The sequence below is a fragment of the Paramisgurnus dabryanus genome, chromosome 21 (assembly GCF_030506205.2).
Source record: "Paramisgurnus dabryanus chromosome 21, PD_genome_1.1, whole genome shotgun sequence".
Taxonomy (NCBI): domain Eukaryota; kingdom Metazoa; phylum Chordata; class Actinopteri; order Cypriniformes; family Cobitidae; genus Paramisgurnus; species Paramisgurnus dabryanus.
Window position 1 is genome coordinate 30503686 of NC_133357.1, and position 15694 is coordinate 30519379.

At 37.2% G+C, this 15694-nt stretch overlaps 2 protein-coding genes across 4 annotated transcripts in view; both read right to left on the bottom strand.

Annotated features, from left to right (window-relative positions):
- Positions 1-1676, bottom strand: part of c1qtnf7 (C1q and TNF related 7) — a 63110-nt gene extending 61434 nt beyond the window's left edge. Inside the window, exon 1 of the mRNA XM_065282560.2 lies at positions 1303-1676. The gene's annotated coding sequence lies outside the window, so the exon portion shown is untranslated. The remainder of the gene's footprint in view (positions 1-1302) is intronic.
- A 262-nt stretch (positions 1677-1938) lies between these two features.
- LOC135775956 (NACHT, LRR and PYD domains-containing protein 3-like) lies at positions 1939-15170 on the bottom strand. Of its 3 annotated transcripts, XM_065286558.1 has the most exons (14): positions 15077-15138; positions 14455-14592; positions 12937-13123; positions 12571-12684; positions 12056-12163; positions 11922-11967; positions 11600-11810; positions 9697-11494; positions 9439-9612; positions 8972-9139; positions 8198-8371; positions 7308-7466; positions 3060-3233; positions 1939-2770 (listed from the first exon to the last, which is right to left on the bottom strand). In XM_065286558.1, exons 3-14 carry the CDS (start codon positions 13032-13034, stop codon positions 2611-2613), a joined length of 3384 nt encoding a protein of 1127 aa, XP_065142630.1. In that variant the 5' UTR covers positions 13035-13123; positions 14455-14592; positions 15077-15138; the 3' UTR covers positions 1939-2610. The 3 variants fall into 3 exon arrangements, with proteins under 3 accessions (XP_065142630.1, XP_065142631.1, XP_073669059.1); XM_065286559.1 differs by lacking the exon at positions 14455-14592 and having other exon boundaries at positions 15077-15170; XM_073812958.1 differs by lacking the exons at positions 14455-14592; positions 15077-15138 and having other exon boundaries at positions 12620-12684; positions 12937-12977.
- Between the last annotated feature and the right edge of the window lie 524 nt (positions 15171-15694).

Consider the following 15694-nt stretch of genomic DNA (forward strand, 5'->3'; position numbering starts at 1 on the left):
AAGTAGACAGATGAAACGTTGCTTTAAAGTCTCCTGGATGTACTCCTCCATGGTCTTCTGCTCCGGGATGGGCAGGGCACCCCAAACCACTTACTGAAGACATCCTGGAACGCCGGGTATTTGGGAAGGTATTTCTCCAGTACTGGTTTCAGGACTTTCGACAGAGGTGAAATTCAGAGGCATGACTGGAGAAGTAGGAGTACCCCAGTCAGTGGGTCATCTTGGGGCAAAATGAGCCCGTTACTCTTTCTATGACATTTAAAAAGGGATGAGGCCTGGTTGAGCTGCTTTAGTAATGTGTTTTCACAATGTGTATTTATTGGATACTATTTATAGCATGGTAGAATACGGGAAATCCCAGGAAAATTGGAGGGTTGACAGCTATGACTCCAATTCTAAATCTAGTTTACTTTTCCTAATATGCACAAATTTAAATTTTAGCAGCAGGCAGACTTTTATCACATTTGTTTCTGTTCACTGCTCATAGTTCTGGGGATGAAGTTACACTCCCTCTTTTAGGAGATAACTTCTAGAACTATCACCCCTTAACCCCTAACAAACTCTTCAAGGTGTTTGGGTCCATCAGTGTAGCTGTGCTATCAGATGAATGAAGAACAGCTGTAAACACCAACACAATTTATCACACACTCTTCACGTCTGGCTTCTGATAAAGATTACAAACAAACATCTGCAATGAGGAGAAAGAATTTGAAAACTAAAATGATATTTAACATTCTGCCCTAAGAGATATAAAGTATTTCTTGAGTCTTTACCAAATATATGTCACAAACCACCCATCATGAAAATAAGATGTTAGCCATGGAACTTTTAAATATTTGCTCAGAATGAAATGTTATTTAAACAGGCCCAAACTGTGTCTTTTTGGTCCATTTGGACCTGAAAGAGAAAGTAGGTATTAAAACAAAAGTTTTCAAAAGCATTTTCAGTCAAAAGCTAACAAACAAGAACCAAGCCACAAAACAAAAACAAAAAAAACAGTTTTATAACCGATATAAATTTACGTACAAATTTTAAAACAGTTAAAAGAAGAGTCACAACTGCATACACCAAACGTAGTATGTAGTACCAACGTCTGTTAAGTTTCCAATCCAATAATAAACATGGCAAATCAACAGCTCAGACAAATGTGCTGCGAACAAGTAAATCTCTGATACTGTACGTCTTCAATACCACAACATGTTATATCACAGAAAGCGAATAGAAAATAATCATATGCCTAATTTAATTTAGGTTCGCAAGTAATGACATGTAGAGAAATAAAAAACAAGAATTGTAACTTGCCAGTTGTTTTCAAGGTTGTATTTGTCACCTTGGTTCTTCTTTCAAGAATATCCTTTGCCTTTATCCTCAGATCTGAGCTGTATGTCTCTTATTTATTTGGATTTGCAAGACTTTTGTTAATTTTTTTGTTTACTGTATTTTTCCATTCTGTGCCCTTGTTTCTTAAACATCCACGTATAAGCCGAATCTTTGCAGCTCAAGCAGCATAAAGCAACTTTCCCTCTGTGACACGCTCTGGACTTTATCTCTCTTCTCATGCTCAGATGTCGTCCTCTCTCTCTCCTCTCCACCATTCATCAGTCTTTCTCAAAGCTTCTCTCTTTTTGTATGTGAGATCTTTTCAGCGATCCTTCTGTTTCTCTGTAAAACAAACTATGAAAGAATTTAAACACCCACTTTAGGGACACACCTCTGAAGTCCCTCAAACGTTACCAAGGCAATCAGACATAAAAAATACACAACTAAAAATATTTTATTATGTGCCACAAAATCATGTCACATGTTTTAAAGGAACAGTTCACTGAAAAATTCAAGTTCTGTTTTTGTTTACTTTTTTGGTTATTACACTCATGAAAACCAAAAGAAATGATGTCAATATTTTTGAAAGTGCAAATGAGCTTCAGGAAAGAAGATGAGCAGTTCCCTGCTCATTATTTATGATTTTTCAATACTGACATCCTGCATACATTACATTACATTTATGCATTTGGCAGACACTTTTATCCAAAGTGACTTACAATGCACTACAGGCTATACATTTTGTTTTATCAGTATGTGTGTTCTCTGGGTTCTAACCCTTGACCTTTTGCTCTGCTAACACAATGCTCTACCACTGAGCTACACAGGAACACATACAGGGTTGAAATACCACAAGAATGGGTAAATAATGACAGATTGTTCGTTTATAACTGGAAGGCCAAATTAAGGCCACATCTACTTTCATATTCAAGATAAAATAACAAACTCCCTCTTTACTGTTTGTGTAGTGGATGACAGAAGAATATAAATAATACTCTGTTATTTCAGTTACAGTTAACTTAATAAAGCCGGACTCCAAATAGAATGCAAATATTGCTACACTTGCACAATGATAAAAGTCTCAAAAATACTTAAAAAAATAAAATAAAAATACATTCAACTTTTACTGTATAATCCATTTGCTTTAAAAATGTATAAAAAAAAATCAATGTCTCAGTATAAGCAATTCACTCTGCTTAAAAAAAATCTGCTTACAGTTGTCATTAGACAATAAACTTTTGTAATGTTTTTTTATATTGAATGCATGATGTCAAAAATGTAAAATTACACTTAAAATGAAAGTTTGATGTCTGATATAGATCTCAGAAAGTCCTCCCTCTGCTGGCTGATGAAGTTTCTGCTAAGGTCCAACTCAATCAATGAGGACTGACAACTCAGAAATGAGGCCAAGTATTCAAAACTTTCATCAGGGAGCGAACAGTTGGATAACCTGCTCAGGAGAAAAAAATTATAAAATTATTAAAAATTATTATTTATTTTTTAAATATGGAGTCAAATGTTATTTCTTTAGCAAAGGTTTTGAACTGCATGTTGGTTTAAAGTTGTCAATGGTTTGATAGCTTTATTCATTACCATTTTTACTGTTTCTTCAATTGTTTTGTGTTCATTGAAAACTGTTTTATGATCAAGGGATATTTTATTACTATAAACATTCAGTTTTATCTCTTTAAAATGTATTCAAAATAATTCACTCAACATTTTGCTATTAAAACACTGACCCCAGCTTTTCAAGAGCACAACTCTTCTCTCCAAGAACTAAACACAGCTGCCTTATTCCAGAGGATCCAGGATTATTTGAGCTCAGATCCAACTCTTTCAGGCTGAAGGGGTTTGATCCCATAGCAGAAGCCAGATATGAGAAACCATTATCGCTCATTTTGCAACCTGACAGCCTACAGAAGATGACAAGCAGTCTGAATGTGTGTGTCATTTTAAACTATTTTGTCAAAGTATCATGCTATGATAATAATATTATGTTTAAACGATTCGACTCTATATGGGTATTACCATAAGTGCTTATTGTTATGAGTAATTGATCACAAGTGGACAACGCTAAATACAGGTGTAAAACATTTTGAGCTTGTCCACTTTTGCCCTCATTCAGATGTAGTTGAAAAGGCATTAGAATGGATTGCTTTTGTGGTGTAGATGCTCATGTGGTTGAATTGGGTGAGCAGCCACTTAAAACCACCTACTTTCCACCTCTAATGTGTGATGTACCGAGCACAATGTTTTTCCAGCAGTCCTGACTTTTAGTGTGAAATTACAGTTTGGCATGATCTTTAGATCTGTTTACTAACAACACAAGCAGCGGTTCTCTCACATAATATTAGTGCGCATCAACTTAAACCCATCTTTTCTACTGCTTGTATTTTTATAACTAGCCCATAGACCATCTTCTCGAAGTATTCAGGACAGAATCTGTGAAAAGTGGACAAAAGAGATGGATTTAAACTAGGGCTGCACGATGTGAGGAAAAGTTGCGATGACGATGTGAGTTGCGATAAATATTTTAGATTTTTTCATGTTTTAGTGGCCATTCACATGTCGCGCCTAAAAACGCGTGGAAAACACTAGACACGTAGGTTATTGTCACATGACCTGCACGCTGCGCTTGTGTCATTCTGAAAAGTTAAAATGTTTTTGAAAAGCCTGGAAAGCGTTGAAAAGTGTGCGAGTCGCGACCGCGGCGCTTCCAGAGCGCACATATTGCGCGCCTACATTTGAAATGATGAACTTGAGCGCGCAATAGACGCAATATGTGAATCACCGCTTCCACAGTACCTGTGTTTGTGGCGTCATCTCTCCTAAATCCAAAATAATTCCATGATATAGCTGAAGTGCAGTTCCTTTTCACCACAAGGTCTTCGTCTGACAACACATTTTCCTCACTCTTCTCTCCTTCCTCAGCCATCGTTTTTGCTAACAGGCACAGCATCGCAACTAACACCTCACAAATCAATCTGAGCGTAGCTGACTTGGGCGTTCCTCTGATTGGCCTAATAGCATGAATGCGTCCCAAACTAGTATGCAAAGAGTACAAGAATTAGTGCTTTTCGCCTACTATATAGTATGGAAGTGTGCGGTTTGGGACGCAGGGCATGTCTTCAGGACTAAACGTGATAGGTCAAACGTTTATTACATGCGCTTACCATTTTCCCTTCATTCATCGCGTCAAGGCTGTCTGTTGCGATGTGTTCATCGCGTGAGTTCATATCGCGATGATGATGAAAATTTGATGTATCGTTCAGCCCTAATTTAAACACCAAATGTGAATGGTTATGTGTCTCTCTCGTCTACTTGTTATCCGACCGACCAAAATGCATCTTAAAACAAGGTGTAAATGTGCTCACTGATTCTTTCACTCTCCTTGAGACAACATACAAATTAGATTACATGTTTTGATTGCAAACAAGTAAGTAGCAGGCGGTACCAATCAAAGTGCTAATATTCTTTCAACCCGTGTCTACAGTAAACATGAACTAGTGCCTGGTGCAGTCAAAAAAACCTAGAGCTGAAGGAATTCAAGAAAGTGGTGATAATTGATAGATTTCAGGAGAAACCCTCAATCACTCCCTCCCCTCACCATCCTAGGTAGCACAGTGGATACTGTGGAGTCATTCAGGTTCCTGGGCTCCACTATCTCACAGAACCAGAAGTAGAAGTCCCACATAGAAAGGCCAGCAGAGGTTGTACTTTCTTCGCCTGAGGAAGTTCAACCTGCTACCGAACTACTAACCCAGTTCCACTAAACAGTTATCAAATCAGACTTACTTCAGTACCTGTTTGGTGTGGCTCAGCTACCAAATCAGACATACAAAGATTACAACGGATAGATCAAACTGCTCAGAGGACTATTGGTGCTCCCCTGCCCACTCTTCAGGACCCGATTCTTTCATATTGAAGAACAGGGCAAGAAATATCATCCAAGACTCCACATCCCATGGACATAATCTTTTTGAGCTGCTGCCTTCTGGCCAACACTTCAGAGCACTAAATACCAGATCTTCCAGAAACAGATGCAGCTTTGCCACAGGCATCTCCCTCTTAAACAGCCAACTGCTCCACAAGTGAACTATAGTAACACTGTGTACTTCCACTCCATTATACCATATTATAAGTGATTTAATTTATCAACATTATTTCCTGCACATAACACCTCTACTGTACTCAACATTGCCCCTTTGTACATACTATCTGTAGATATGTTAACTCAACAATATATTAACCTACACAATGCCTCTTATATTTTAGTTCCTTTACATTTGTCTTTTACTTTATTGTCTTGAATGCCTGTACTAGAAGCATCCAAAACCAAAGGAAATTCCTTTTGTGTGCAAGCACATGTGGCAAAATGCACTTCTGATTCTGCAATATGGGAACAGACATCCTGTTGATGCAGGGTTTGAGGCCAAGGGTGTTTGGATCTGTGCACCCCTAAAAAGTCGATTCAATGTTCCCTCTGGTCGCCTCTAGCTTCTGCTAGCCACAAACCTATCAGCGAAGCCTCTGCGGTAAGACATCCTTTGGTGTCTCGGGGTTTGCCTCGTTTTTTAGCCACGTTTAAACGGTTTGTTGTGCACAACCCCTTAGAGTCAACCGCAGAGAAGCTTCTGACTCTTAAATTGGCTCTATTATTAGCATCAACTTCATTTAAAAGAGTAGAGGACTCTGTCAGTAACCTCTTCCTGCTTAGATTTTCCCTAGGCATCATGTATTCTTTGCCTACAGAATTACACTACAAAGGTACCTTTTACAACTGGCTGATGCTTTAGGCCATCTTTTTTTCGCCACATGAATCACCAGGGCAGGAAAGGCTGCACCTACTGTGTCCAGTTAGGGCTGTGAGGATCTACATCCACTGCTTAGGCCAGTTGCCTATCATGTCAGTTCTCTCACCTTACAGTCTGTTTTAGTGGCCGCAACAGAGGTAACACAGTCACCAAGCAACGCTTATCTCATTGAATAACAGATGCTGCTGTGTCCTATACAACCCAGTATCACGAAATTGCGTGACTATTTCACGCATGGACCAGCGTGACAATGTCACGCTTTGCCGCGTTTGAGCGTGAGCATGTCACGCTTTCTGTTTGTGTCACTGTCACGTATTGGTTACTCAACTTTTTTGTCCTAATTTCTTACCATTGTCGCTTCGGTTTAGGGTTAGATTTACATAAAATGACACCCTTACCTAAACAAACTCTAACCCCAACGTCAGGTGACAATTGGTTAAAGTTTAGAAAATATAAAAGAATAAGTATTGTATCTTTTATTTTTATAAACCAATACTTAAAGTGACAAATACTTAAAGTGACATATAACACAAGCACCAAATCTAACCCTAAACCGAAGCGACAATGGTTTGAAAATAGGAAAAAAAAGTTGAGTAACCAATACGTGACAGTGACACAAACAGCAAAGCGTGACATGCTCACGCTCAAACGCGGCAAAGCGTGACATTGTCACGCTGGTCCATGCGTGAAATAGTCACGCATTTTCGTGATATAGGGTTGTCCTATAAGGAGGCTGGTATGGCTTCACCTCTATGAGTCAAGGCCCACTTCACCAGGAATGTATCAATCTCTAAGGCACTGTCTAGGGGTGCATCTTTGAATGATGTGCTGCAGCTGGCTGGACCTTTCCGCACAGATAAGGTTTTATAGTTTAGACAGGCACTCGGCTCTTCCTGCTTTGACAGTCTTCTCTTGTCTGCACTCAGCAGTATGCCAGTAAGATCTCCAAGGTTTTCAATTCGCTGCTTCACCTGGCCTTGAGTGGCCAAATTTGGTCCTGCATGCTAATTGTAAGCTAGCAAAACATCTGTCGTGTGGCCTCTTGAGGATTCATGTTTTTCTTTCTACATTGTGGCTAAGAGCATTTCAAAAACAAACGTAACTATCTCTCTCAAAGTAACTATCAACTATAGCTCATAAATACATAAAATGACCCGGAATAAGAGACATAACCTTAATTTCTCAAGTTTACAGAGTGGATTCTTCAGTGAGTTCACAAGCTTATTCACTCCTCTATCCTGCAGGTTATTATCAGACAGATCAAGAGCTCTGAGGCGAGACTCCTCCAGACAGAGTCCACAACCTTCAAACGTCATATTACAACTCTCCAATCTGAAAAAAAAAAACGTTTTAGTGAGCTTTTTACAAAAATAATGTCAGCAGATTCTGATTTAAGCTCTGTCCAGAGAACATGAGACTTACTTTAAACTAACATATACAGAATTTATGTAATGAGGATATTTATATTAATTGGAAGATGATCACTAGTCTGATCAAGACCCTCAAAACCAACCCAGGGCAACTATCATGTTCTATATTAATATGCAAAAGCTTCACATCCTGTACATTTTGTTTTACTGATATGTTACGTTTAAACTCTTTCATACATCAGAAATCTGTTACAAATTGGGGACACGTATTACACATGATATAAAGAATATAAGGAGAATATAAAAATAGGGCAAATCTTTTGAAAGTATCAAACAAAAACTAGCATGCAGCTCTGTAGCCAAACTGCTTGTGTGCCCTTATATTACAGCATGGTGACAATAAAAATGACAAATTTTGTTTCAATCAACACAAGTTTGCATAGACAGGGCTTTACACTCTGTTTCTGTCTGTCCCAACAAATTTATTAATGTGTTGTATATGATATGAATAGTCAACAATCCTTTGACTGCCACAGTCTTCAAATTTGTTTTTCTATAGAATTTAAATGGATCTCAGATATGTAAACAAAAAAGAAATAAATGCAATACAGTAGGTACCCACATCTTTAGTAATTGGCCCCTTAAAAAGTATAAAAATCTAATTTCTCAAAGACGAGTTCATTGCACACCTACCTCAACTCTTCCAGGTTACAAATTGGGTTTCTAAGTAAACGAGGAAACACCTGAACTCCTAAGTCCCAAAGTTTATTATGACTCAGGTCCAGTCTTTTAAGGTGACACGGTTTTGAATTCAGAGCAGATTCAAGGAAAACACAGGCCTCTTTTGTGATCCCACAGTTTGAAAGCCTGTAATTGACAGTGAATAGCTATTGATAATTGTAAACAAAGTAGAAACTATATTCAGGGGCTGGCAACAGCCTGGAATCAATATGGAAAGCCAAATTGGTCTTCCCTGCTCTGTGCCTTTGTTTGTGGATCATTAGAATTGTCCATTTCAATTCTGATTCTGTTTATCGGTTTTGATTATTTTTCCCAGTTTCATTTCCAGCATGGTAAAAATAAGAATTCAAAAATTTAGATTCAAATAGATTAACTATTTCTAGTAAAACAATCATCAACACTTTGGAGAGCCTTTCGTGGTGCCTCAGAATCAAAGTTTTAATGACCTTAGCTTGGCTTACCTATCTGTGCCAAACCATCATACTACAATGGGAAAGCTGACCTGTATGTGCTGTTTAGTTGATGATAATAATTATTAATACAAATTAGTTTTAGTAAAAAACAGCATTCCACTTAACGCTGTGTGATTGCAAAGAAGGATTACTACTATATATTACTTTCATAGTCTTTGGAAGACGTGCCAAGGGTTGCCAACCCCTAAGCCAATATAACTGACATTTTGCTATTTATCAAAAATATCAGTCTCTCAATCAAACACATACAGACCTAAGAGTCTCCAGCCTACAATCAGGAAGCAAACCCAGAATCCGTGTTGCTGCATCATTTCCAATTTCATTGTAGCTCAGGTTCAGCTCTTTAAGATGTGATGGGTTTGACTTAAGAGCAGAAACAAGGACTGTGCAGTTTTGTCTTCTGAGTCTACAAAACTCCAGTCTAGAACAATTACATTTATGAACAACTATTTACCACTTATATACCAGAGGTCTTTTAAATGCTTTATTTTGATTGATTTAGAAATGTTTCACGGTTATGCATTATTTTTCGATAAAAGCACACCTAACCTATCAAATGTCTTAAAATAACCACCAGAGCAATGTTTGTGGTTACTGTGGTATAAGCAGAATAATTGACTCCGGTTCTTTGAATTATTTGAAAATACATTAAATGGCCGGTTGTCAATTATTCCTTACTAATTCGTCAGATGTGTGCTAGGCTAGAATATTGTTCCTTACTTTAATGTCTCCAGTTTGCAGTGTGGACTCTGCAGTCCAGAACAAAGATGTTTCACACCGTTGTCTTGAAGGTCATTATAACTCAGGTCCAGTTCTCTCAGAACATTGGGATTTGATTTGAGAATAGAAGCCAAAGCTGAACAGGATGTCTTGGTCAGGTTGCATGCAGACAATCTAAGAATCACAACAAACCTTTTACAAAAGGCTTTAAAAAGGCACAATCTATTGCAAGAATGAGTTACTTTAAGAGGTACTTACATGGCAATTCGACTGGCCTTGATAACAGGTTGAAGCTTTAAAAGACAATCATCTGATTTCAAAAACTTTCTCAAATCAAAAATCTCCAACCCCTCGTCGCTTGTGAGCAACACAAACACCAAAGCCGACCACTGGGCATGTGAAAGTGTCTCAGATGTAAGTCTTCCCGATTGAAGGTACGCTTGAATTTGCTCAACCAGAGAATGGTCGTTCAGTTCATTGAGGCAGTGGAAAAGATTGATGGATCTCTCAGGGCTTAGACCTGCCCCGAGCTTTTCCTTTATGTATCTGACTGTGTCTTCCCTGTTGTGTGAGTTGTTTCCTATTTGTATTGAAAGGTGCCGAAACAACGTCTCAGTGAGCCCCTGTGAAAGACCAAGGAGGAAGCGGAGGAAAAGGTCAAAATGGCCATTCTTTGACCCTAAAGCCTGGTTTATAGCGCTCTTGTGTAGGTCAAACAGAGTTGAAGTCATACAAAGCTCTCCGAATTCTCTGTCATGGGATGGTATCTGAATTTCATCACTTATGGGCTGTTGGGTTGTAAGCCATTGGAGGTGAACAAATAAAGCTGCCAGATACTCTTGGAAACTGAGATGCACAAAGCAAAAGACTTTCCGTTGGTATAATCCAAACTCCTCTCGGAAGATCTGGGTGCACAGTCCTGAGTACAGTGATGCATCTTTGACATCAATGCCACACTCTTTCAGGTCTTCTTCATAGAAGATCACATGACCTTTCGTCAACTGCCGGAAGGCCAGCTTTCCGAGCGAAAGAATGTTCTCTCTACTCAAGCTTGGATCTAAATTACGAAGTTCCCTGTACTTGTCATTCATCTGTTGTGTCTGAAAGATCAGGAAGTGTGTGTACATTTGAGTAAGAGTCTTGGGGATCTCTCCAGTCTCTGCTTTACTCAACATTCTTTCAAGAACAGTGGATGAAATCCAGCAGAAGACTGGGATGTGACACATGATGTACAAACTCCTGGATGATTTGATGTGTGTAATGATACTGTTGGCCAGACTTTGATCGCTTATTCTTTTCATGAAATACTCGTCCTTCTGAAGGTCATTGAACCCTCGTACATCTGTTACCTGATCAACATACTCAGGAGGAATCTGATTGGCTGCTGCTGGTCGAGTGGTGATCCAGATCAGAGCAGAAGAAAGCAGATTCCCTTTGATGAGATTTGTCAGCAGCACATCCACTGAGTCAGCCACAGTTATATCAGAGCACCTCTTATTGTTCCTAAAATCTAGAGGCAGTCGACACTCATCCAGGCCATCAAAGACAAAAATGACTTTGTAGTTTTCAAGGTTTGAAAGTTTTAATCCATTGATTTCTTTATAGAAAAAATTAACAAGCTGCTCCAAAGTGTACTGGTTTTGGCTAATCAGATTCAGTTCTCTAAATGGAAGTGGAAATATGAAGTGAACATCCTGATTTGCTTTTCCTTCAGCCCAGTCCAGAATGAACTTCTGCACAGAGACGGTTTTTCCAATTCCAGCAACTCCTTTAGTCAACACAGTTCTGATGGGTTTGTTTTGTCCAGTTAAAGCTTTAAAGATGTCATTACATTTGATTGGCGTTTCTTGTGTCTCTGGTCTCCTGGATGCTGTCTCAATCTGTCTCACCTCATGCTCATTATTGACCTCTCCGCTCCCTCCTTCTGTTATGTACAGCTCTGTGTAGATCTTGTTGAGGAGGGCTGGATTTCCTTGCTTAGCAATTCCTTCAAATACACATTCGCTTCTGCTCTTCAAATTGGACTTAAGCTTTTGCTGATATGCAGAAATTTGAACTAGATAAAGAAAATGCAAAAAAATATAAATAGAGTAAAGCTACAATCTCTATTACTGTCTTTTTAATTTTGAAAACAATGTACAGCCCACACAGACATACTAACATTGAAGTAGCTTGTCGACAAGGCTGTGTTCATTCATGCTCTTCAGAATGTGTATTGTGATATTGACCGCTGCTTCTTTGGCCCCGACAGCATTCCCAATCTCTTCTTCCTCTGGTTGACTGTTCACACAATCCAAAGGATCTGGATTTAAAAGCTTGATGATTTTTCTGAGCTCTTTCTTCACAAAATCAAGGACTTTCTTTTCAAGTTGCTGAAGCAAAATAAAAATGAATTTATCCGTGTAATCTTGCAGTATTTTGTACTGTATTATGATATTTCACAGATTTTTTTTGTACATTAAAACATTAAAAAGTTAGCTAACCTGCAACACAGCAGTAACATTCGTTTGATACTTTGTCATGGGACGACTGAAAAAATAATAAAATAGAATTAGATTCAAGGAAATACAATATCAGGCAACAATTAATAATAGGTACTAAAAAGACCAATCATAACCTTTGCTGAGTGGAAGAAACATCCGCATGGATATTGGGTGGTAAATCTACAGACCAGCTGCTCTGAACCGACACACAGCTGTCAACATAGGGTCTCTCTGCCTGAAAACTTAAGAAATAACAGTTTATCATAGTAAAAACAGGTAATTCATGAACAGTAAAAAGGTGTTTGTTTCTTTAATACTATGTAATGTACACGTGACACAGTGTTTGTGCACTTGACTATGGAACTATGGGTCAGAGCGTAGCATCCACATGGATACGTTAAGATGCTGACATGTATGGCTTCCACAAATATCATTTATCTGCATGGTTCAAAAGGCACACGCGGTAACTCTTAATATTGTTTCATATTATTTTACAATGTTGTCCATGACATGTGCTGTTATGTAGGATGTGTTATGTATTATTTATGTAAGGGGAGTATTGTATGTTGTACTGATCATGAATGGATTGTGGTTTGTAAATGTTTATTTGATGTCACTACAGAATATAATGTGTTAAATTGTGTATTACCATTGATCTTCCTTCTCTAATTTAATTGGTGGATCCATTGATGCCTCACTTTTCATGGAAACACAGCTGGAGAGCCCTGGAGAGCCCACTCTCTTCTGCTGGCCAACCTCAACACTAATAAAAACATCAACAAATTTATCAAATCACCATGAGAAAATAAGTTTCTCATCTACAATAAAAGGAATAACTAGGGTATAAATCTAGGAATGCACTAAAAGGAAAATTCTTGGCCGTATACCGGACATGTTTTTTCCCAATTACTTTGAAACGATTAACAACTGTGAAAAGCCCTACAAATAAAGAATTGAAATGAACATGCCTTCCGGCTCAGAAATAAACTGTAGGCTAAATCGATAAACAAAATACCTTTCGGCTTCATTGAGAGTTTTGGCTTCAGGTAAACAGCAGGAACTGGCTGTTTGGTCTGATGAGACATCATCTTTGTTTGCACTAGAGTCACACATGGTAACACATCCCTTACTCGCCTTATACAGTAGGGCTATATGACAGGAACCAGTCGAATCCAATCAGGAGTCTAAATCACCAGCAACCTCTTGCAGAAGGTAAAAGACAATATTCACAAATCACAACTTCCAAATGTTAACATTTCAATTCACATGAAAAGTTTTCAATATTATTTTTTTTATCTCCAATTGTGGAGTTCTGTGATTGAACATATTACATTTATGCATTTAGCAGACACTTTTACCCAAAGCAACTTACATTGCACAAGCAATCTTTTTTTAACTAGTATGTGTTGGGTTCAACCCCATGACCTTTTGCGCTGCTAATGCAATGCTCTACCACTGATATAAACAGGAACATTATACTGTATAACTGATCATTAACACAATTTTATAGTTAAAAAAAGATAATAAGTCAGCCTGAACAGGTTTATTTTACAAAAGTGACCACCAGATGTAAAACATTGGTCTATATAAATGACTGGACTGCACATAGAATACTGATTTGATTATACAGGAAATATAATGAGAAGCTGAAGTGTAGGATGCAGTGTTGGGTGTGTGGTTACTAAGTAATTAGTTACTGTAATTTAATTACTTTTTCCTTAGAGTAAAGAGTAAAGTAAGGGATTACTCTTATTTTACCAGTAATTTAATGACATTTACTTCTGATGTATTTGGACTAAACACTGTGTATGGACTGTAGATCAATTAATACTATAGTGGATTTAACATCAACATTTAAAGTCTAATGTTAAAATGCATGTTTTTTCCTTCTCATTTTAAATCATTTGGTGAGTTAATAAAAATAATGGTAATTTATGGTAATGGTAATATTTTAGTATAGTTTCCAATACTCATTATTAACTAGTTGGTTTTTAGCATTAATATTACTAATATATTGGCTGTTTATTAAAAATTAAAAAGCAAATATTAATGCATTAGTCTGCAAAACCTTATTCTACGTCCTTAATCTTACCCAATTCCTACCAATACTTAAATTGAACAACATCTTTATTAAGTATTACTAAGAAGTAATTACACTACAAATGGCTGGGTTATTTTTAAGCCATGTTGGGTAAATATTGGACAGAACACAATGCTGGTTGAAAATGGACGCAGTTCTGGGTTGCTATAACCCATGGTTGCCTGACAACAACCCAACATTGGGTCATTTTTAACCCAACATGAGGTAGTTTTTAATTATAGTTTTATATTTGTAGTTTTATATTATTGATTCAAGTTTTATATTGTTGATTCAAATGGCAGTTTAACCACTGTTTAAAACATTATCTTAACTGTTTCAAAATACATGCTATTAACAAAATTGTTAAGCATTTAGTAACTATATAAAAAAAACGTTGTATAACAAAATTGCATAGTGTAGTTTGTCAAAAATCTAAATAAAAATGTTACAAACTGCAGCTGTGTTGCGGATTGTCATATGAGAACTGTCCATAAGCCTGGTTTTCCTTAAAGGGATTTTCTGTCTCTCTGAAGGAATCTTCCCCCCTTTAACACTGTCGTTGTGTGACCTGCTCACTGGCATTACTTTAACCTAAGAAATGTAGTAAATTGCGTTAAAGAAATAGTTCACCCAAAATTAAAATTCTTACAATTTACTCACTCTCATTGTGTTACAAACCAATATATAGTTTTAGGTCACATGTGTCTTTGTTCTGATGAACATAAAGGAAGATATTTTGAGAAATGTTTGTAAAGAAACCGTCCAGTAACCCCATTGACATCCACAGTATTCTTGGAAAGAAGTGTGATGTGACTATGATGTTCCAAAGTTTTTAGTATTAACAAACAAATACTAAAAAACACTTTTACACAGCACGAACTAAAACCAAGTTACATACCGTATGTAAGGTGAATTCAGGTAGATTGGGACACACCTTTTTACCTGAATTCACCTGTACACACACACACAGGCACGCATACAATATCCAATATACAATATAATTTATATAATAAATAAGGAAATATCAAGCAGAGGTGTAAACATCAGATATATAAGCTGATATATTAAAATTTACCTTGTTTGGTTTGCGTCCCGGAACTGCGTTTTTATGTGGTTTTAGTTTCGATTCGGCGCCGGTGTTACACCTGACCGCAGGAGGCGCTGTTGTCATCCTAACCCCAATCTTTATTGTAGTTACGGTCATATAATTAAGTGGTCTCGAATTTGTGTTAAAATGTATAAAATATTCATTTATGCACTGCGTTACAGGACCAACAACATTTAGATTATGACTTTTTATCTTATAATTATTTTTGTTATGTTTTAATTGAAACAAACCATTTCTCTGACATAACTTACATATTCCTCCAGGGGGCGCCTGAAGGCTCAAACTATGAGCTGCATTTTACTTTAGGTACTTGAAGCATACTTAACACTGAAATCCACTCCACCAATCTATATGAATCAATATTTAACAATGTGTTATGAGTAGTTGAAAAAATTACCACATGACAAAGGTCTACTTTTAATTTACAAATAATGATACTAAGAAAACATAAAAAATTGCTGCAATAAGAAGCATGTATGAGAATAAGAGATGTTAATATCAACTGGATTTTTGTCCCCATTTTAAACTATGTTTTATCTGCTTAAAAATATTCTTCTATGGTAAAGAAATGTACTTTCACACATT